Below are 22,693 nucleotides of genomic sequence, written 5' to 3'. Positions count from 1 at the left end.
GTAAAGAAATAAATGGAAAGGAATCCCTGGAAACGGAGTTAAGAGAACAGATAGAGAGCAGCAGAATCAGAGACTCGGACCAATATGGATAGAAAAACAAAGTCACCAGACAACAAAGGTAGAAAAAATCATTTTATTTTCATTTTAGTGTTTGGAATATGTCCAATTTGAGAATTTACATCTGCTGTCTTATTTTGCACTGGGTATACTGGAGCTGTAACAGCTTACAGAAATTATTTATAATGAAAAAAAATCACGTTATTTTTTTCTTCTATACTAGTATAATATTTTCAAGGATGTCTGTTTATATGCACCATGGCTGGTATAAGGGGTGTGGCTAATGTGGATGTGGCTATAAAATGGGTGGAGCCATATGTGCTGACCCCCGCCCATAATGAGTACCGGCACCTTTTTTTCTACAAAAAAAAGCACTGGGGATCACATTTTATAAAATTCAGCTGTAAAACCATCTGGCCCTGGCGCTTTATAGAGCTTACTTTGCTGAATTACTAGCGACACTTCCTCCTCTGTAATTGGCCTGTTAAGTTTGTTTGCTTCCCTCTCAGATAACTTTGGCAAAGTGAAATTATCCAAATACAAGACCCCATCCATAGGTTGCTCCAAAGGCTGCCCATATAATTTCTGATAATACTGACTAAACACAGAAGCTATCTCCTTGTCCTTATGCACTAACACCCCATCCTCTCTTTCTATTTGAGCAATAGTTCGTGATCCTCTCGCATGACGCTACAGATGGGACATGAGCTTCCCAGATTTGTTTCCATGCAGAAAAAGCTGATATTCAGTGACTTCATTGCTCTCTCATGTAACAACTCGTTCAACATGGTCTGCAGCGCGATCAGCGAGCCTCGGTCCTCGGCCGTCTGCCTTCTGCCATACAGCACTCTCTCTTTAGTTAACTGTTTCTCTAACCTTAGGATCTCCCCATCTCTAGATTTCTTCTTAAAGGCAGAGTAAGCCAGAATTTCACCACGTAACACTGCTTTAGCCGCCTCCCAAAACAAAATGGTTGGCTTTTAAACTCCTCATTATGAAACTGATATTCTTCCTATTTTTGCAGTAAGTGCTCCTTACATCGAGAGTCCCAGTATAACTTTTGAGGGAAACGCCAGTTAAAGTGGTTCTCTCCTGTCTCACCATATTCTAAGGAACACCACACAAACGCGTGGTCTGACACCCCATATGGCCCTATCCCTTTATCAGGCGAACTAGTTCCCTGCTGTGCCTCACTAGATCTGTCCAGACATGGCTCATGCACCATATTAAATTCTCCCCCCATCACAATTGGTATTTCCATCATAGTTGCTACCTTGTTAATCAGTCCTCGCACCCATGTCTTATCATAAACATTGGGCCCATAAATGTTACACAATAATAGAGGCTTTTTGTTCAATGACACTTTAAGGATCAGGAACCTACCCTGACTGTCCCTCCAGGTCTGATGTATGACCAGGTCTAATCCCTTCCGCACATGCACCAAGAGCCCAGACTTACGGTTCAGCGTAGGCAACTCTGCAATCTGACCCACCCACCAGCGTTTAAATTTCAGATGCTCAGCTGTCGGGAGGTGAGTTTCTTGCAAGAATGCTATATCAGCACCTTGACGATTTAATGTTTGCAAAATTTTTTGTCTTTTTGTAGGTGAAGATACTCCATTCACATTCCAAGATATCAATTTAACTCCCTTCGTAAGAAGACAGCCCAATATGCAATAACCAAGGCCAATGGGTCCCCCCCCCCCCAGAAAGAAACAAAGAAAAGACAATACAAAAAATAAGTCCCTCCTTTCCCAAAAATTTCTTTTCTCCAACCCTCCCATCCCCACAACAAAATACAAACACAATAACTCCCATTTCCCATCTCCCTATTTCCCCCCGCCTCTGCATATATCTTTGAAAACCCCCCTTTACTCTCTTAAGCCCAACACTCACGTTGGGCAAAGGCCCACGTGGGAACCGCCCCACCCTAGATCCTCCCCCCCTCCAAAATATTATCCGTTATAAATGAGTGACTACATATACATACAACTACCCACTTGATGACTTAAAGCAGAGAAAGCAACATCATTCCAGTAACAGCAATATATCTTCCACTACATTCACACAAAGCTCTTGAAATTGAGTCCTCCCCGCTTACAAATGTTAACCCGCCATTACTCTTGTACTTGATCTCAGCCCCCCTTCTAACTCATACATGCCAAAGTGCCCTTACCCCTTCTCGATCTTTGCATTCAACATTCCCTCTTCCACTCACTTCTTCCCCTTGTTCCTGCCCCTCCCCCCCATACATTCTTACGGTCTTCCAATTATGGATTTCCCATCTTGTTCTGATATCCCTACCCATATAATAAAGCAAGAAAAAACACACACTCCCCATGCCAAGAACCCCCCTAGTTCTCCTCTCATTTGCACATAGAAAGCAGTACCCATTCATACTCATACCCCCCGTCACATCCCTTCTCTCCCTCCCCCTCCCCTTACCCTCCAACTGAGATCTACATACATATAGCTTGATCGAAATCTCCGTTGAAACAGTTATAACATAAACAGCATTCTGAACTTCTTGCGCACATTATTACAGTCTAAGTCTCACATAGCCAGCCTCTGGGGCTCCCATGTAGTCATATCTTTTCCATACTTGCACGCCGCTGCCATCCATGACTCCATATTCTTCCCAGTCGCCCCAAAAACTTGTTTTTGTTATTAGTTATTTTTCTGTCCATCCTTCACAACCATAGCCTGCTTCATGCTTCACCTAGTGAACTGTACTGTCCACTCACTTTCCGTCGCTGCCTCTTTATAAACTTGCTGAAGACGGCAGACCCTGAAGAAAAGTTTTAGCCACCTCAGGTGAGTCAAAAAATGGGCTTTGCCCTCCTTGAAAACTTTGAGACGTGCCGGATACAGCAAGGCAAATTGAATATGACGGATGTGTAGCTCTGTGCAGAGAGGAGCATATGCTTTTCTTAAGCTAGAGACCTGGGCCGAGAAATCCTGAAAACATAGAATTGTTTTGTTCTCATATTTTGAAGGGCCTTTCGCTCTAATCTCTCTCAATATATCCAGTTTGTGTGTGTAGTTCAAAACTTTACATATTACCACACGCGGGCGTTCCTCGGCCGTTCTTTTAGGGCCCAGTCTATGTGCCCATTCTATCCGCAGGGGACTCGCTGCGGGTTGCAGCCGCAACGCCGATACCAGCCAGGATTCCAAGAACTTTCTCAACTCGGCCTCCGGTATGGATTCAGGTAAGCACACGAACCATAGGTTCCCCCTCCGAGATCGATTTTCCATATCGTCTGATTTATCTTTCCATATCGTCCGATTTATCTTCCAAAGCTTTCACCTGATTTTGTAGCGTGGCGGCCAAAGATGATAACTGCTGTACCCGGTCTTCCAAATTCGAGATGCATTGGCAGTAAGCAGAGAACTCCCCTTTTAACGCTGCCAGATTTCCATCAACATTGTCTAATTTATCCGCTACAATCTGCATTTTTTTGTCTAAAGAGACATCGATAGCTTGTGTTACTTCCATAACAATTTCAGCCACCCATGCGGAGCTAACCGAAGAGGGTCCCCCTTCGTTTCCGGCCACCATCTTGGAGTCACTTTTCACTGGCTTCTCTTTCTCTCGGCATGCCGATTTCGTACTCATAAATGCTATCGGGACTCAGCGCTGCTTTGTCAAAACTGTCCAGAACAGGAATACTTTGCCATCCCCGCTTCCAGTCTTTTAAAAAATCGCTTAAAAGGGTGGAGTGGGACGATTCAGACTGGGAGCTTCTCCCACCTGCGTCTGCTGTCTCAGCATGATATCACGTGACCAATCCTTTAGATGTATTTTAAAACAGACTGTTCAATGAAAACAAACTTATAGAAGGGCTACTCAACCAATATGTAACATAGTATATTGATGCAGCATATTGTCAAAACAAACAACAGATAACAAGTGATCTGAGGGTAAATAAAATGTGAATCTGAGACTGATCACATTGTATAAAAATAAAAGCAATTATACCTTTATCAATAAATGTTGGTCATAGGTATCGCAAGTATGGCCAAAGCAGCAAACGTTATACTTGGCGGGAAAACGTCATTTATAGATGTCATCCATACATATGTATGAAATAACGTAAAAATGAAGTAACTATAAATAGTAATGTTTCCCAAAAATTGTATACTTAAAACATTCCTGGAAAACCACCATGCTAAATACCGAGAAATCTAAAAAGAAATGTAGATATAAATTTGTGCTGTAAATGGGAAACAATATATCTGCAGAATTGATGAGCCTGAATACTGCACACAGTGAGGTAATAAACATCTAATATAACGGGTGCAACAACTCAGCTTATTGTCAAGAGAAACAAATAATCCAAAATTAAAGATGGTATTGGTTTAAAACTGATCAAATTGCACAGAAGTAGAAGGGTACAAACCTTAAACAGCCAAATCTAGTCATAAATGCCTCAACTGCTTTCAAAGTGGCAAACGCTATACTAGGTGGGAAAGCATCATTTATAGATGTAGTCATTCATACATATACATGAGATGTCATATTTAAGTATGAGGAATCCATATATTAACTAGTGACTCAAAGGATTTCAATATAGGGACAAACCTATTAAAATAAATTGGAGACAGAGACATACGAAATAAGCAAAACTAAACATGCAGGTTACAAACATGGATGCCATTACCATTCTGAATGACAACCAACGGGGAAATGGTCCAAAATCCATGCAACTAACGGTTAATGTAAATATAATGCACATAACATAATACATATAGGTATAAACCTTATCTTTAACCTGTTAAATAACAGTAGGTTTTTAAATTGTGCTTTCATATCCATGTTCAAACAAGGATTTTTTTTTTTTTAAATAAAAAGTGGATCATTTCAACTTCTAAATTTAAACCCTGTGGCATAAAAGTATCCAATTCATAAATGAGTTTCTGTTCTAACTGCAGCAGCTTTTTTTCCGGTATTACCCTCCTCCAGCATTGATCCATTTTTTCTAAAAACAAGTAGAGGAGTGTGGTAGCCGTGTTAGTCCACTCTTAAGGTTATCAATAGAAATCAAACAAAATAAAACATGGAAAAGAAAATAAGATGATACCTTTTTTATTGGACATAACTTAATACATTTCTTGATTAGCTTTCGAAGGTTGCCCTTCTTCGTCAGATCGGAAATAAGCAAATGTGCTAGCTGACAGTGTATATAAGTGAAAACATTCAAGCATTACTGTGACAGTCTGACAGGGTGGGAGGATGGGGGTGGGTAGGAGGTATGCATGGGGACATCAAAGCATACAAGAACGTAAGACCTTTGAAGTCAGAATGATTGAATATTTTAACACCCAACAGAAAGGACTTAACCTGGGGTTCCTAGCCCATTATAAACCATAAAGCTGTATGTCTCTGTTGATCACCCCACCCTTCACCTATCCACACCCATCCTGTTAGAATATCAATGATATGCTTTGATGTCCCCATGCATACCTCCTACCCACCCCCATCCTCCCACCCTGTCAGACTGTCACAGTAATGCTTGAATGTTTTCACTTATATACACTGTCAGCTAGCACATTTGCTTATTTCCGATCTGACGAAGAAGGGCAACCTTCGAAAGCTAATCAAGAAATGTATTAAGTTATGTCCAATAAAAAAGGTATCATCTTATTTTCTTTTCCATGTTTTATTTTGTTTGATTTCTATTGATATTTCTAAAAACAAAAAACTGGAGATCTTTGTGTTGCTTTTCAATCCAGTGTTCAACCAAGGGGGCTGATTTGACCTGTCTATTTATGCAGCTTCTGTGCTCTACAATTCTAGTCCTTATTATTCCTTTGGTTTTGCCAATGTATAATAGTCAACATGCACAGATAATAACATATATAACAAAGGATGAGACACATGTACTATCAAAATTGAGTTTGTATTCTCTGCCAGAGGTGGGGTGAATGAAAGTGGATACATTTAAGGAATGTTTATATACAGAGCAGTGTGAGCATTAAACACATTTTAGGGTCACACTATAAACTAGTGCAAGGCTATCAGAGGACAGACACTCCCCGCTTGGTATCTGTAGATACCACTATCATATTATCACAATTTATCAAATTAATAGCATGCAAAGTCCATTATTTGCATTCAGGCTGTCCATCAGCTGTGGGGTCATCTTCTTCATCACATAGGAACTGAAACGAGAGACAGACAACAACAACAACACTAGAAAACACAAAAGAGAGAGATAAAGTGTCTGAGTCTCTGGTCTTTATGGGTGGATGGTGGCTCACTGTGCTCATGCTTCTTTGGGTGGACCAAGGAGCAAAATCTTGTTGGTGGGTCATACGGACCATTCACTGTAGACAGTCACGTGCACTGTTGCTCTTGGGTGGAGACCTAAAAGTTGAAGATGTCCTTTTTTAGGTTACAGCTTAAGCCAAGGCTGCGTTGAAGTGGGGGGGGGGGGGGTGTCCACTCCCAGGTCTAGGTCCTTCAGGTCTCTAGCATGGTCTACTGAAGGGAATGACTCATCTTTACTGAACTCTTTGTTCATTATGTCCAGGAACTCTTTATCTTCCATTGAGAAGGCAGGTTTGTCTTCGTTTTTGGTAGTCTGGAACACTGAGCTTCCCAGGTGTTCTAAGTCTGCTGAGGAGACTGTTTTGTAGAGTGTTGGGACAATGGGCAGGAGCTTCTTTGGTGGTCAGGTGGTTGGTACATAGCTCAAACAAAGAAGAGCACCCACTTTCTAGGACATTGGTGGAAAGTACATTGACACTTGACTTTCTTGTTCACTTGAAGCAGACATCGCCTACCATTGTTCAACCCAAGTTGAGTCGGTGTGCATAGGGAGCACTGCGTGGGCCCTTGCTTGATTCATGGATGTTCAGGAGTTCTGGTGCATCTCTATCCAGCAAGAGTGGGATGTCAGCAAGCTGGTCGATTATGGGTCTCGGGTGGGGGTGATTCAAGGCAAACTCTGGCATGGGAATCTCATCCTTGTCATCTGGTATCTGGTCATATTCAACTTGTATGGGTGACCGTGAGTACTACTACTACTTATCATTTCTATAGCGCTACTAGACGTACGCAGTGCTGTACACTTGAACATGAAGAGACAGTCCCTGCTCGACAGAGCTTACAATCTAATTAGGACAGACAAACAAGATATAAGGGAATATTAAATTGAGGATGATAAAATAAAGGTTCTGAACAAGTGAACAAGGGTTAGGAGTTAAAAGCAGCATCAAATAGGTGGGCTTTTAGCTTAGATTTGAAGACGGCCAGAGATGAAAAGCTTGACGTACTGGCTCAGGAAGTCTATTCCAGGCATAAGGTGCAGCAAGATAAAAGGAACGGAGTCTGGAGTTAGCAGTGGAGGAGAAGGGTGCAGATAAGAGAGATTTACCCAGTGAATGGAGTTCCCTGGGAGGAATGTAGGGAGAGATGAGAGTGGAGAGGTACTGAGGAGCTGCAGAGTGAATGTACTTATAGGTCAATAAGAGGAGTTTGAACTGTATGTAGAAATGGATAGGAAGCCAGTGAAGTGACTTGAGGAGAGGGCTAATATGAGCATAATGACACTGGCGGAATATTAGTTGTGCAGCAGAATTTTGAACAGATTGAAGAGGAGAGAGATGACTAAGTGGGAGACCTGTGAGAAGCAAGTTGCAATAGTCTAAGCGAGAGGTGATAAGAGTGTGGATGAGGGTTCTGGTAGTGTGCTCAGAAAGGAAAGGGTGAATTTTGGTGACATTATAGAGAAAGAAACGACAGGTTTTAGTAGTCTGTTGAATATGTGCAGAGAAGGAGAGGGAGGAATCGAAGATGACTCCAAGGTTACGAGCTGATGAGACAGGAAGGATGAGAGTGTTATCCACAGAAATAGAGAATGGGGGAGGAGGAGAGGTTGGTTTAGGGGGAAAGATAAGAAGCTCAGTCTTGGTCATGTTTAGTTTCAGATGGCGCTGAGACATCCAGGCAGCAATGTCAGACAGGCAGGCTGATACTTTGGCCTGGATTTCGGCTGAGATTTCTGGTGTGGAGATGTAGATCCTTCTTCCCCCTCTCTCATCCTTGGTGACTTTAATATTCCTCCTAATGATCCTTCCAACTCTTATATTTCCAAGTTACTCGCTTTAACGTCATCCTTTAATCTCCAACTATGCTCCACCTCCCCCACTCATCAAAATGGTCACTGTCTTGATCTCATCTTCTCCTCCAACTGTTCACCTTCTAGTTTCCTTGCCTTTGATCATCCCTCCTCTGATCACCATCTTATAACTTTCACACTTAAATCTCCTTCCTCCCAGTCCCGTCCTATCCTATCTAATTTATCTAGGAATCTTCACGATATTGACCCTTCATCTCTATCCTCCCATGTTTCAAACCTCCTCTCTACTGTGGCACCATCCATGTCTGTCAACGAGGCTGTTTCTTCTTACAACAATACTCTATGCCTTAGACACTCTTGCACCTTTGATGACCCGCCCTGTAAGGCGTACAAAACCCCAACCTTGGCTGACTTCTAATATCCACTACCTACGTTCCTGTACCCGCTCCGCCGAACGCCTCTGGCGGAAATCTCGGGCCCTTGCTGATTTCTTACACTTTAAGTTCATGCTGACCTCCTTCCAATCTGCTCTTTTACACGCCAAACAGGATTATTATATCCAACTGACCAACTCTCTTGGCTCTAATCCTCGACTTCTCTTCACCACATTGAACTCTCTCCTCAAGGTGCCCCCTCCCCCAACTCCCCCTTCATTATCTCCTCAGACCCTTGCTGAATTCTTTCACAACAAGGTTCAAAAGATAAACCTTGCTTTCTCTACCTCACCAGCTCTCCCTCCACTAGTCCGTTCTCCTCTCTCTCCTTCCCCTCATTCCCTTTCCTCCTTTCCTGAAGTTACTATTGAGGAAACTGCACTTCTCCTTTCTTCCTCAAAATGTACCACCTGTTCCTCTGATCCCATTCCCACCCACCTTCTTAATGCCATCTCTCCTACTCTTATTCCTTTTATCTGTCACATTCTCAACCTCTCACTTTCCACTGCGACTGTCCCTGCTGCCTTTAAACATGCTGTGGTCACACCTCTCCTTAAGAAGCCTTCACTTGACCCTACTTGTCCCTCTAATTACCGACCCATCTCCCTCCTTCCTTTTCTCTTTCCAAATTACTTGAGCGTGCTGTTCACCGCCGCTGCCTTGATTTTCTCTCCTCACATGCTATTCTTGACCCATTACAATCTGGTTTTCGCCCTCTCCACTCAACCGAAACTGTGCTTACTAAAGTCTCCAATGACCTATTACTGGCTAAATCCAGAGGTCAATATTCCATCCTCATTCTTCTTGATCTTTCCGCTGCTTTTGACACTATCGATCACAGCATACTTCTCGATACCCTGTCCTCACTTGGATTCCAGGGCTCTGTCCTTTCCTGGTTCTCTTCCTACCTCTCCCTCCGCACCTTTAGTGTTCACTCTGGTGGATCCTCTTCTACTTCTATCCCTCTGCCTGTCGGCGTACCTCAGGGTTCTGTTCTTGGTCCCCTCCTCTTTTCTATCTACACTTCTTCCCTTGGTTCATTAATCTCATCCCATGGCTTTTCCTACCATCTCTATGCTGATGACTCCCAAATCTACCTTTCTACCCCTGATATCTCACCTTGCATCCAAACCAAAGTTTCAGCGTGCTTGTCTGACATTGCTGCCTGGATGTCTCAACACCACCTGAAATTAAATATGACCAAAACCGAGCTTCTCATTTTCCCCCCCCAAACCCACCTCCCCGCTCCCCCCGTTTCTATTTCTGTTGATGGCTCTCTCATTCTCCCTGTCTCCTCAGCTCGAAACCTTGGGGTCATCTTTGACTCTTCTCTCTCCTTCTGTGCTCATATCCAGGAGACCGCCAAGACCTGTCGTTTCTTTCTTTACAACATCCGTAAAATCCGCCCTTTCTTTCCGAGCACTCTACCAAAACCCTCATCCACACCCTTGTCACCTCTCGTTTAGACTACTGCAATCTGCTTCTTGCTGGCCTCCCACTTAGTCACCTCTCCCCTCTCCAGTCGGTTCAAAACTCTGCTGCCCGTCTCATCTTCCGCCAGGGTCGCTTTACTCATACTACCCCTCTCCTCAAGACCCTTCACTGGCTCCCTATCCGTTTTCGCATCCTGTTCAAACTTCTTCTACTAACCTATAAATGTATTCACTCTGCTGCTCCCCAGTATCTCTCCACACTCGTCCTTCCCTACACCCCTTCCCGTGCACTCCGCTCCATGGATAAATCCTTCTTATCTGTTCCCTTCTCCACTACTGCCAACTCCAGACTTCGCGCCTTCTGTCTCGCTGCACCCTACACCTGGAATAAACTTCCTGAGCCCCTACGTCTTGCCCCATCCTTGGCCACCTTTAAATCTAGACTGAAAGCCCACCTCTTTAACATTGCTTTTGACTCGTAACCACTTGTAACCACTCGCCTCCACCTACCCTCCTCTCTTCCTTCCCGTTCACATTAATTGATTTGATTTGCTTACTTTATTTATTTTTTGTCTATTAGATTGTAAGCTCTTTGAGCAGGGACTGTCTTTCTTCTATGTTTGTGCAGCGCTGCGTATGCCTTGTAGCGCTATAGAAATGCTAAATAGTAGTAGTAGTAGATCTGGGAGTCATCAGCGTAAAGATGATACTGAAAACCATGGGATGAGATCAGAGTACCAAGGGAAGAAGTATAGATGGAGAAAAGAAGAGGTCCCAGGACAGATCCCTGAGGTACACCAACTGACAGTGGGATAGAAGTAGAAGAGGATCCACTAGAGTATACATTAAAGGTACGCTGGGAGAGATAAGAAGAAAACCAGGAAAGAACAGAGCCCTGAAATCCAAGTGAGGACAGCGTATCAACAGTGTCAAAAGCAGCAGATAGATCGAGAACGATGAGGATAGAATAGAGACCTTTGGATCTGGCCAGGAACAGATATTGTAGACTTTAACAAGCGCTGTTTCAGTTGAATGAAGGGGGCGAAAGCCAGATTGAAGTGGATCAAGAATAGATGGTGACATTGCTGTTTGCCCTACCACCTGTACTACTCCTGCACAAGTTTTGATTCTGTATGAGGAGTAGTTGTGATGGATGTCAAACAGGTCATAGAACTCTGGTCTTGTGAGGGACCTGTTGCTCTGCTCATCTATGATGACGTGCATTTCGGCTGCTTTCATGCCATCCTTCAAGATACACTTTGGCCAGGCATGTCTTGGTGCAGGATCTCCCTTCACGGTTTCCTTCACACACCTTTGTGCATCTTAGAGTGACTTGGAATGTTGGTGCCCTCTGTTCCTCCATCTCCCCGCTATGATTCGACTTGGGGTTAGAGTTCGGTTCGGCACTATCTGGGTTTAAGGCATAGACATTGTAAAGCTCCCGGCCACTGGGTGATTCCGAAATGCCACCCTCTGCTGGCCGGGGTCTCACTTGCCAGTCTCTTTGGAGTTCCCTTGGCTCCCAAGCCAAGCTACATACTGCAGTCCACTAGGCACTGCTTAGCCACAGGCAGTTCCAACCAATGCAGTTCAAAACAACTTGTGGTAAATCCTGGATAATTCCAACAAAAACAGCATAGAAGCATACAGTTCCAAACAAGGGGGTTTCCTTTATCATCCCCCTCCCTTCAAGGTAACTCCAGCAAGCACAGCATGGATACAAACACTTCAGAACACAAGGGGTTTCCTTTATCTTCTCCTCCTCAGGGCCCTCTTCAGGTTCCCCGGCACTTGGCTTCAAGACAATCTATAAAAACCTATGCCCTTCCTGCTCTCTACCTGGCCTCAGGCTTCTAAGCAGGACTCTAGCTAGTCTTCTCCTAGTTACTTGCAAGCACCCACCCCTATACCTGGGGCTCCTGCCTTACTCAGGGTGACTGCTCACATATGCCTTCCTTCGGCTGGAAATCCTCTCCGGTCCAGTCCAGGTTGCCCTGGTCACCCCTCTGATCCATGGGCCGTGACCCCTCGCACTCTCTGAGAACTGCAACTAGGATTCTCCAGCCTTCCCATATATGCAAATGAGACAATCAAAATGCAAATTCACTTTACTAGGACTTGGATTCAATCTTGTGGGGGCACAACTTCCTTCCAAGTATCCTTCACTCGCAAATATACTGCCTGAACCCCTTTTCTTGGAGAGAACGGGGTCTCAGGTTAAAACAGCCACCACCCCTGGATAAGACTTCTTCACTCGCATTGACCTTACAGTCCTATCCTCCACCCCACGGCTGTTAGTTCTGTCTCATTAGCAAATGTCCATAACAATAGTACACAGTTCCTGGCCTCCACCAGGTAAGTAACTCTTTGGGTTTGGAGGGAACCTTCTCCTAATCCTTCTCTTGAGCTCTCCTTCAGCAGATTTCTTCCTTCACTTTCTCCCTGCTTGTAATCCTCAGGCTCTGGGCGTTGCAGGTCCCCCCCCCCCCCCCCCCCCCCCCCATCTTCTCCCTTCTCGTGGCTTAGAGGGTGCTTTTTATAGGGTGACCAATAATCCACCCCACCTCTCTAGGCCTCTCCCCCTGCTTCCAGAAAGGTCTGCACCTAGAACTCTCTCCCACTTTCCATCTTAGAGAGTTCCCCCTGGTAGCCTCTCCAGGGAAGGACAGGTCCTATACCACGAGCACCCCCTAGCCGTCCCTTCTGGTCACTACAATGGTCTATCCTCTTTGGCTCCCTCTAGTGGCCAGATCAGGGCATTTTCATGTTTCGGGTTGGAGAGCCCCATCTAGCAGCCTCCTCAGGGTAGGGCAACCACTGTGTTTATCACAACATGTTGGTTGCTGCCACGCTCTGTATACATGATAGGTACTCTGCAATCTTTGGCGAGATGATCTGAGTTCAACTCTTCTACACATGTGGCTGTTTTCTTTCCCAGCCCGTGTGACATCTTGCTTAGGAGTAAGCCTTGTATTCACTATGGCATCCTTGGAATCGGATATCCATGCCCTGTAATGCTCAGGGCAGCCATTGAACTGGGTAAGCTCTGCACTCCCCAGATATTTGCAAGCCAGATACTCTGCTAGCTCATCTCTTGCTGAAGTTTCAGGTTGAGCAGTTGACGTTACTGCCTTGTGCCTTTCTAAAGCCTGATGAGGAGTGTGGCTGTCCAGGCCCCTCTTGTTTAGGACAAGGGAGTTCAACCAATATCCTGCTTGAGAGCGATTGCTTAGGACTCTGTTGCCCATACCCTGTATGAAGGCCCAGAATCTGTGGCTGAAATTAAGTATTTCTGTTAGCGTGTTTTTCTGGAGCAAGTGCCAGTGGTAGTGCATCATATGCATACATGTGTGTGGATCACTGTCATACAAGTCTGCCTCTGTGGCGCGATTTGCCTTGGGCATGCTTATTTCAGATAACTTAGACTCTGATGAAAATAGATTAGGTTCCTCAGGATCTGAATCAAACTGCTTCAATATGCTATTAGGTGGTGGGGTGTGTGCCATCACATAAGCTTTTGAGCGTAGTCTTCAGAGGTGAAGTGGATAAGTCAGTTCTTTCCGTCATTCTGACCCACAGCAGCTTCAAAGACCTTGGCCTTTGCCTCAACTGCAGCTATTTCTTTCTCTTGCTGGAGCACTTCTATCATAATGTCCAGCTAAGTTTTTTTATGTGCAGCCACTGCCTCCATCCCAGCCCGTTTTAGCTTTAGGGTGGTTTCTTGTTCAATATGATGACGTTGGCCTCCTCTGCCATAGCCCGTGCCTGAATGGCCACTGAGCTAGCTGTTGATTGGCTGGAGTGGTTTGTTGTGCATGACCTGAAGGATCTTGAGGTTTTGGATGTATGCTTAGAAGAGTGAAAGCACAGGGAGATGCTTTCTTTACAGCCTTTGCTACTTCAGGTCTATGCTTCCGGTCTTTGGCTTTTTGGAATTCCTTTCTCAAAAGTCTCTGATTTGTATTTGTCTCATCTAAGAACTGGTAATACTCTTCTGCATTTTGCTGATAGAGTGCGTAACTGGTCTGTAGTGATGACAGACAGGTGTCGCTGTCTGCCCCTGCCTTTGCAGAGAGCTCCTGTGTAATTAACATAGAGGTGTAACAAATGCAACACAAAGAACTCGAGTTGGAAGATTCCTTCTCACTCTGATATCCTGCTTCAAAGTTTCTGATCAATTCTGCAACAGTCACTTTAAGCTAGTTTCATTTCTTAAATCTTTCTTATGCTAGCTTAAAATGTTCATAGATTTGCCAATACAAACACAGTTTCTCCTGCTGCCTTTGATTGCTGGCAACGCAGAGGTGAGGGGTTGCTTTTGAGCAGGGAAAGATACTTAAAAAGACAATAGGAAGGTACTTGATTTAATTGCTCTTTGGAATGTGGTCAGGGAGGAAATGCTAGGAAAAGTTTCTCAAAGATTCTGGTTTTAAACTTCCACAAATCTTCTACTTTTTCATAAGCTTAACTTTTCTGTTAAATGCACCTAAACAGTCACAAACATTGCTTTTCTTGCCTAAAAGTTCACTTGAATGCAGATCGGTTAACATCCAGAATGATTTGGCACTTTTTCTTGATTCACCTTTTCATTTCTGGTTTGATTAACTTCCACAAATCTTCTGCCTTTTCACAAGCTTAACTTTTTCATTTCTGGTTTGATTAAGTGCAGTGCAGAAGGCTCTTTCAAAGCATGCTTGTGCTGCTGAAAATGTCTTGATCTCCCTTAATAACTACTCGTTTTTTTACTGGCAAGCCTCTCAAGACCTGTATCTCTACAGCCTTAATATCCTGGAGTATAACCTTGGCACACCAGCACACACCTGAAGCCTCTTTATTTTCTGAAATTTCCTTTATTGAATAAATATAGATAATTTACTCACAGTCAGATGTTTAGAAGTATTGCCCCATGGCAACCGAGACTCCATAATTCTGAGGGCTGAATTAGTGGTTGGAGATAGAAATCTGAAGAAAGGCAGCTTTATTGCAGAAGTGAGAAAATGGTTAAACAAGTAGCACAGAGCTGAGTGCCTGGAAAGTGCAATATCTCATTAGAGAAATATTAGCAAGGTAAAAAACCGAGTTTGTTCCCGGGAGTTTAGCAGGACAAGTGCTGTCTGAAGCAAGATGTAGAATGCCTCATGGAGAAAGAGAGGCCAAGAAGGGGCTCACACAGGCTCAGGGAGGAGGAGGTAAAGGGACCAATAGGGATACAGCCTGCCATCAGGTAGCAGGGGTGGTCCAAGAGGGCAGCCCTCGATTGGAGGGAAAGGTCATACCTGGCCGACCTCTCAGGACACAGATAGTAAGAGTGACCAGGAAATGATAGCAGGTAGACAAAGGAGCCAAGCTTGGCTAAGAAAGAGAAGAGGTCTTTGCAGCAGCACAGACCAATAGTAACTGTCGTTATACAGACAGGCAGGTGTGACTACATGTGAGACTACATTACATGTGAGACTACATTACACGCAATACATTGCTCATATATCTTTGTAGTGAGGACTGCAGCAGTAAAAATCCTTAGAAGTGAGAATAACAGTAAAGGCATTAAACACATTTTAGAATCACACTATAAACTAGTGCAAGGCTGTCGGAGGACAGAACAGGAACAAAGGAAGGCCTTTCTAGCTTTAAAACAGGCTATGCCTAGTCTAGGAGCAATTTTCCTGTTAGTTTACCTCTGTAACTGTTTGGTCCAGTTGGCAGGATTTAAATATGTTTTCTTTTCTCCATATCAGTTGAAAGCTTTCCTTGATATTAAAAGATGTAATGACCTCTGACTCCCAGCCCCCTGCCTCTCTATCGTACAGTCTAACACATGTCTACTGATACTAACAGTGTCCACCACTGAAGTAAGTAGAACTTGTTATAATTACAAGAAAGAGAGGAGACAGACTCAGAAGGTTTGTTAGATTGTATGAGAAGAAGAAAATTTATTATTACAATTTCCATCACTTACCAAAATAAGAGTACAATGGTTATTTCAAATCAGGCAATACAGCATAAAGTTGGTGCATCAATCAAAATACAGGCCTCAGGCTTGTTCTCATAGAGAGTAGTAATCTGGTCACAAGAACGTGAATACTCAGGCTTACATCTCTGATTCTAATAGATTTGGTCACATCTTATATAGTTTAAGCTTTACATTGAAGTCTATTGAGCACTTGTCATTTTACATCACTAACTCTGCCTTTTGCTAGTTCCTTAAATGATATTTTCTACTTCTTCTTTCGACCATCTGTTATTCTGTTTATTAGTATTGATTTCCATATAATCAGCAGACATATTTAGATATCAGCACTTACTTCATATACCATTTACGAGAAATGGGCGTACTTCTAATTACTGAGGGTCATTCTCACTTGACCTATACAACCACAGGTTTTGTTTACCTATATTCAACTTCCTTATTCGCTTTCATTCTCTTGACATAATCTAATCCATAGCTCATTTTCTCAGAAACACATATTTATATTTTACTCTGAATTGTCTATACTTCCTTGTTCTTTCATATCACAAGGTCATTTCACATAGCAGCTGGTATTAACACTTCCTCAGCAACTCAACACTGCTGTTCCAGTATTTTTCTAAGTTGCCATTTAATTATTAACCTTTTTTTAGGCCTGGTTACACAGGCTATTGATCAACTGTTAACATGGCCTTCAGTCATGTCCAGCATAGACTGTCAGGTTCATATTAACAAAGAATAAATAGTGACTAGATAGTTAAGGGGATCTTTTACTAAAGCTTAGCTCAAGTTATCTGCAGCAGGGCCCACCATCATGTAAAATTCTGGCATTTGTTGCCAGTTCTTTTCCTCAGCTGTCAGTAAATCCTTCACACTTATCCCCATTCTTCAGACCTACCAATCTCCCCCCTCCCTGTGCCCAGAACACTCACTACTAGTTCCACTGTCTGGTTCTCACCAAAGACCCTATGCAGAGCTCAGCTTCCCACACAGCCCCTGTAGCTCAGCCCCTCCGTCCCATTGGCTTCCCATTGGCTGGATCCATGGGCTAAACTCTGAAAAATATCCATTCACTTATCTATCCTTCTGGCTTTGAGAGAGGTAGTTTACACATTTTTAAAATGCTGAAAAAATTCAGATAGCTGGCAATTCTAGCTTCTTAAATCCTGAGCACATCTGACAGGGCCCTCTAAATGTTTGGGGCCCCCAGACATGTGCCAAGTGTGCCTTTACCTTAATCTGGCTCTGTATGCAGCCCACCACTGGCTGAACATCAGGCACAGTATGCCCACAGTTATAGCCGTCCGCTTCAATCTTTTGCAAAAGAGAAAGAAGTGGATACCCTTCTTCCACAACATCCACAGCAGGTCAGAGATCTGAGTGAAACTTCTGGTACCTGCCTGATACTTGTATGACATAGCTTGAATGTGTTCACTGGATTAGCAAAACACTGCTATAAATAATGCTGTGTCTAAAAGTTCATGGCATCAGGCACTAGAGTCCTGGGCAGGAGGCAAAAGCAACAGACAAGGGTTGAATCTAGTTTTGCCTATTTATACTTCTGAAATCTTTCCAAATTTAGTCTCCTTCAATAGGACACTCCTATTTCCCTGCTCAGACAGGATTTCTAAAATCAGCAAATACATTCTTACTAGTGATGTCATTACAACTCCAAAGTACAATAGCATTGGTGGAGACTCTGGAAATATTCATGCATACTATTTGTGCCAGAAATCCAGAAATTCCTACATAGAATATGTTTTGTGTGTTTATAGTAATGATAAGAAATATTAATTCAATGTTTTATTTTTTTTTTGAAGGACATTTCACCTATCACAAGGCATCCCCTTCAAGCTCTTTTTATCTGGGCTGTTCTACAAAATAAGAGAAATTTGTCAAAGGTGATCTGGGAACAGGTAAAGTCACCTGCAATGTATTGTATATAGTTTATAGTTTATTTAAAACTTGTTCTCCGAGGACAAGCAGGCTGCTTGTTCTCACTGATGGGTGACGTCCACGGCAGCCCCTCCAATCGGAATCTTCACTAGCAAAGTCCTTTGCTAGTCCTCGCGCGCCCGCGCGCACCGCGCATGCGCGGCCGTCTTCCCGCCCGAAACCGGCTCGAGCCGGCCAGTCTTCTTTCGTCCGCACTCGGTACGGTCGTGTTTTCGCCGTGTCGAGCCCCGGAGAGTCGACCTCGCACGTCCTTTTTCGACGTGTTTTCTTCGGAAAATCCTAAAAACTGTTTGGGAAGTGCTCCGGAAGCCCTCTTGGGTTTCGTTTGCCCCTTCCCGTATTTTTCAGATTTTGCCCCGGTAAGTTTTCTTTCGTTGTCGGGGTAGGCCTCTTTTCGGCCTCGGTCGAGATTTTTCTCCCTTAAAGTTTTGGTGCTCACTTCCGTCATTTCGGATTTTGATTTCGCCGGCGTGATTTTTCCGCCCATGACATCGAAGCCTTCCAGCGGCTTCAAGAAGTGCACCCAGTGCGCCCGGGTAATCTCGCTCACTGATAGGCACTCGTCGTGTCTTCAGTGTCTGGGGGCCGAGCACCGTCCTCAGAACTGTAGTCTGTGTTCCCTGTTACAAAGGCGGACTCAGGTAGCGAGATTGGCCCAGTGGAACGTTTTGTTCTCGGGCTCTTCGTCGGCATCGACTCCGGGGTCATCGAGTGCATCAACGTCGTCAGCGTCCAGACCTTCATTCTTGACCGCCAGTGCATCGAGTGCATCGAGGCATCGGCCCTCTGCATCGGCGCCGAGACATCGGATAGCTGCATCGACGTCGGTGGTACCGGGACCTCGTCTGCTGATGTCGTCGGACGGTGGTGCATCGTCAGGAGTGCAGGTGAGGGCTGTCCATTCCCCTGCTGGTGGCGGTGAGCCTTCGGGTGGGTCTCCCCCTACCCTGAGGGCTCCTGCGGTACAGCCCCCCCGAGATCGACCTCCTTCGACCTCGGCCCCGAGGAAGCGACGGCTGGATTCTACGTCCTCCTCGTCGGTGCCGGGGAGCTCCGGTGACATGCTTCGGAAGAAGTCGAAGAAGCATCGACACCGGTCTCCTCCCCGCGTCGGCACCGAGAGCTCTGGGTCGCCGAGGGAGTCGGCACCCAGCAGGCATCGGCACCGAGAGGACCGCTCACCCTCTGTTCAGGAGGTGTCGATGCGCTCCACTCTGGACAGCCCGGAACAGCCTCCACGCCCGGAACAGGTTCTGATGTCGACGCCTGCATCGACCTCTATGCCTCTCTCTGCAGCCGCTCTGAACGAGAGCCTCCGGGCCGTTCTCCCAGAGATTCTGGGAGAGCTGTTGCGCCCTACCCCTCCGGTACCGGCGGTGCTTGCGCCTCCGGTACCGTCGAGCGTGGCGCCGGCTGGCCCATCGCCCGGGGTGAGGTCCCCGACGTCGGTACCGCGTGCGGTGCCGACTGCGGCCACCTCCCAGGAAGGCTCCCCGACTACGTCGGCGGAGGGAGCTTCGCCGATGCGGGCGAGGGAGTCTACCTCTCGACGCCCCCATCGTGGACGTGGCTCCACTGAGTCGAGCCGGGCGAGGTTGCAGACACAGGTTCGGGAACTTGTGTCTGACACCGAAGGTGAGGCCTCGTGGGAGGAAGAGGAAGAACCCAGATATTTCTCTGACGAGGAGTCTGAGGGTCTTCCTTCTGATCCCACTCCCTCTCCTGAAAGACAGCTTTCTCCTCCTGAGAGTCTGTCTTTCGCTTCCTTTGTCCGGGAGATGTCTACGGCCATCCCCTTCCCGGTGGTTGTGGAGGACGAGCCCAGGGCTGAAATGTTTGAGCTCCTGGACTATCCTTCTCCACCTAAGGAAGTGTCCACTGTTCCCTTGCACCATGTCCTAAAAAAGACATTGCTTGCGAACTGGACAAAACCTCTAACTAATCCCCACATCCCCAAGAAGATCGAGTCCCAGTACCGGATCCATGGGGACCCAGATCTGATGCGCACCCAGTTGCCTCATGATTCTGGAGTTGTGGATCTGGCCCTAAAGAAGGCTAAGAGTTCTAGGGAGCATGCTTCGGCGCCCCCGGGCAAGGACTCTAGAACCTTAGACTCCTTTGGGAGGAAGGCCTACCATTCCTCTATGCTCGTGGCCAAAATCCAGTCTTACCAGCTCTACACGAGCATACACATGCGGAACAATGTGCGGCAGTTGGCGGGCTTGGTTGATGCTCTCCCCCCCCGAGCAGGCCAAGCCTTTTCAGGAGGTGGTCAGGCAGCTGAAGGCGTGCAGAAAATTCCTGGCCAGAGGGGTGTATGACACCTTTGATGTTGCGTCCAGGGCCGCTGCTCAGGGTGTGGTGATGCGCAGGCTCTCATGGCTGCGTGCCTCCGACCTGGAGAATAGAATCCAGCAGCGGATTGCGGACTCGCCTTGCCGTGCGGATAACATTTTTGGAGAAAAAGTCGAGCAGGTGGTAGAGCAGCTCCACCAGCGGGACACCGCATTCGACAAGTTCTCCCGCCGGCAGCCTTCAGCTTCTACCTCTACAGGTAGACGATTTTTCGGGGGAAGGAAGACTGTTCCCTACTCTTCTGGCAAGCGTAGGTACAATCCTCCTTCCCGACAGCCTGCGGCCCAGGCTAAGCCCCAGCGCGCTCGCTCTCGTCAGCAGCGTGCGACTCAGCAAGGCCCCTCGGCTCCCCAGCAAAAGCAAGGGGCGAGCTTTTGACTGGCTCCAGCAGAGCATAGCCGCTATCCAAGTGTCAGTGCCGGGCGACCTGCCAGTCGGAGGGAGGTTGAAAGCTTTTCACCAAAGGTGGCCTCTCATAACCTCCGATCAGTGGGTTCTCCAAATAGTCCGGCAAGGATACACCCTCAATTTGGCCTCAAAACCTCCAAATTGTCCACCGGGAGCTCAGTCTTACAGCTTCCAGCACAAGCAGGTACTTGCAGAGGAACTCTCCGCCCTTCTCAGCGCCAATGCGGTCGAGCCCGTGCCATCCGGGCAAGAAGGGCTGGGATTCTATTCCAGGTACTTCCTTGTGGAAAAGAAAACAGGGGGGATGCGTCCCATCCTAGACCTAAGGGCCCTGAACAAATATCTGGTCAAAGAAAAGTTCAGGATGCTTTCCCTGGGCACCCTACTTCCCATGATTCAGGAAAACGATTGGCTAGGCTCTCTGGACTTGAAGGATGCCTACACACACATCCCGATACTGCCAGCTCACAGACAGTATCTGCGATTTCAGCTGGGCACACGTCACTTCCAGTACTGTGTGCTACCCTTTGGGCTCGCCTCTGCGCCCAGGGTGTTCACAAAGTGCTTGGCTGTAGTAGCAGCAGCACTTCGCAGGCTGGGGGTGCACGTGTTCCCATATCTCGACGATTGGCTGGTAAAGAACACGTCCGAAGCAGGAGCCCTGCAGTCCATGCAGATGACTATTCACCTCCTGGAGCTACTGGGGTTTGTGATAAATTACCCAAAGTCCCATCTTCTTCCAGCGCAGAGACTCGAATTCATAGGAGCTCTGCTGGATTCTCGGACAGCTCGCGCCTATCTCCCAGAGACGAGAGCCAACAACTTGTTGTCCCTCGTCTCGCGGGTGCGAGCGTCCCAGCAGATCACAGCTCGGCAGATGTTGAGATTGCTGGGCCACATGGCCTCCACAGTTCATGTGACTCCCATGGCCCGCCTTCACATGAGATCTGCTCAATGGACCCTAGCTTCCCAGTGGTTTCAGGCTGCTGGGGATCTAGAAGACGTGATCCACCTGTCCACGAGTTTTCTCGAATCCCTGTATTGTTGGACGATTTGGTCCAATTTGACTCTGGGACGTCCTTTCCAAATTCCTCAGCCACAAAAAGTGCTGACCACGGATGCGTCTCTCCTGGGGTGGGGAGCTCATGTCGATGGGCTTCACACCCAGGGAAGCTGGTCCCTCCAGGAACGCGATCTACAGATCAATCTTCTGGAGTTGCGAGCGATCTGGAACGCTCTGAAGGCTTTCAGAGATCGGCTGTCCCACCAAATTATCCAAATTCAGACAGACAACCAGGTTGCCATGTACTACGTCAACAAGCAGGGGGGCACCGGATCTCGCCCCCTGTGTCAGGAAGCCGTCAGCATGTGGCTCTGGGCTCGCCGTCACGGCATGGTGCTCCAAGCCACATATCTGGCAGGCGTAAACAACAGTCTGGCCGACAGACTGAGCAGGATTATGCAACCTCACGAGTGGTCACTCAACTCCCGAGTGGTGCGCCAGATCTTCCAAGCGTGGGGCACCCCCTTGGTGGATCTCTTCGCATCTCGAGCCAACCACAAAGTCCCTCAGTTCTGTTCCAGGCTTCAGGCCCACGGCAGACTGGCATCGGATGCCTTCCTCCTGGATTGGGGGGAGGGTCTGCTGTATGCTTATCCTCCCATACCTCTGGTGGGGAAGACTTTGTTGAAACTCAAGCAAGACCGAGGCACCATGATTCTGATTGCGCCTTTTTGGCCGCGTCAGATCTGGTTCCCTCTTCTTCTGGAGTTATCCTCCGAAGAACCGTGGAGATTGGAGTGTTTTCCGACCCTCATCACGCAGGACGAAGGGGCTCTTCTGCATCCCAGCCTCCGGTCCCTGGCTCTCACGGCCTGGATGTTGAGAGCGTAGACTTTGCCTCTTTGGGTCTGTCAGAGGGTGTCTCCCGCATCTTGCTTGCTTCCAGGAAAGATTCCACTAAGAGGAGTTACTTCTTTCTATGGAGGAGGTTTGCCG

At 46.4% G+C, this 22,693-nt stretch overlaps 1 protein-coding gene across 1 annotated transcript in view; it reads left to right on the top strand.

The window, feature by feature from the left end:
- TRPM8 (transient receptor potential cation channel subfamily M member 8) overlaps positions 1-22,693 on the top strand; it is a 1,843,971-nt gene that overhangs the window by 950,511 nt on the left and 870,767 nt on the right. Inside the window, 1 exon segment of the mRNA XM_030210821.1 lies at positions 17,796-17,891. Within this exon segment, the coding sequence (XP_030066681.1) occupies positions 17,796-17,891 (96 nt within the window).

The sequence above is a fragment of the Microcaecilia unicolor genome, chromosome 7 (genome assembly GCF_901765095.1).
Source record: "Microcaecilia unicolor chromosome 7, aMicUni1.1, whole genome shotgun sequence".
Taxonomy (NCBI): domain Eukaryota; kingdom Metazoa; phylum Chordata; class Amphibia; order Gymnophiona; family Siphonopidae; genus Microcaecilia; species Microcaecilia unicolor.
This window is presented reverse-complemented; position numbering and strand designations above follow the sequence as displayed.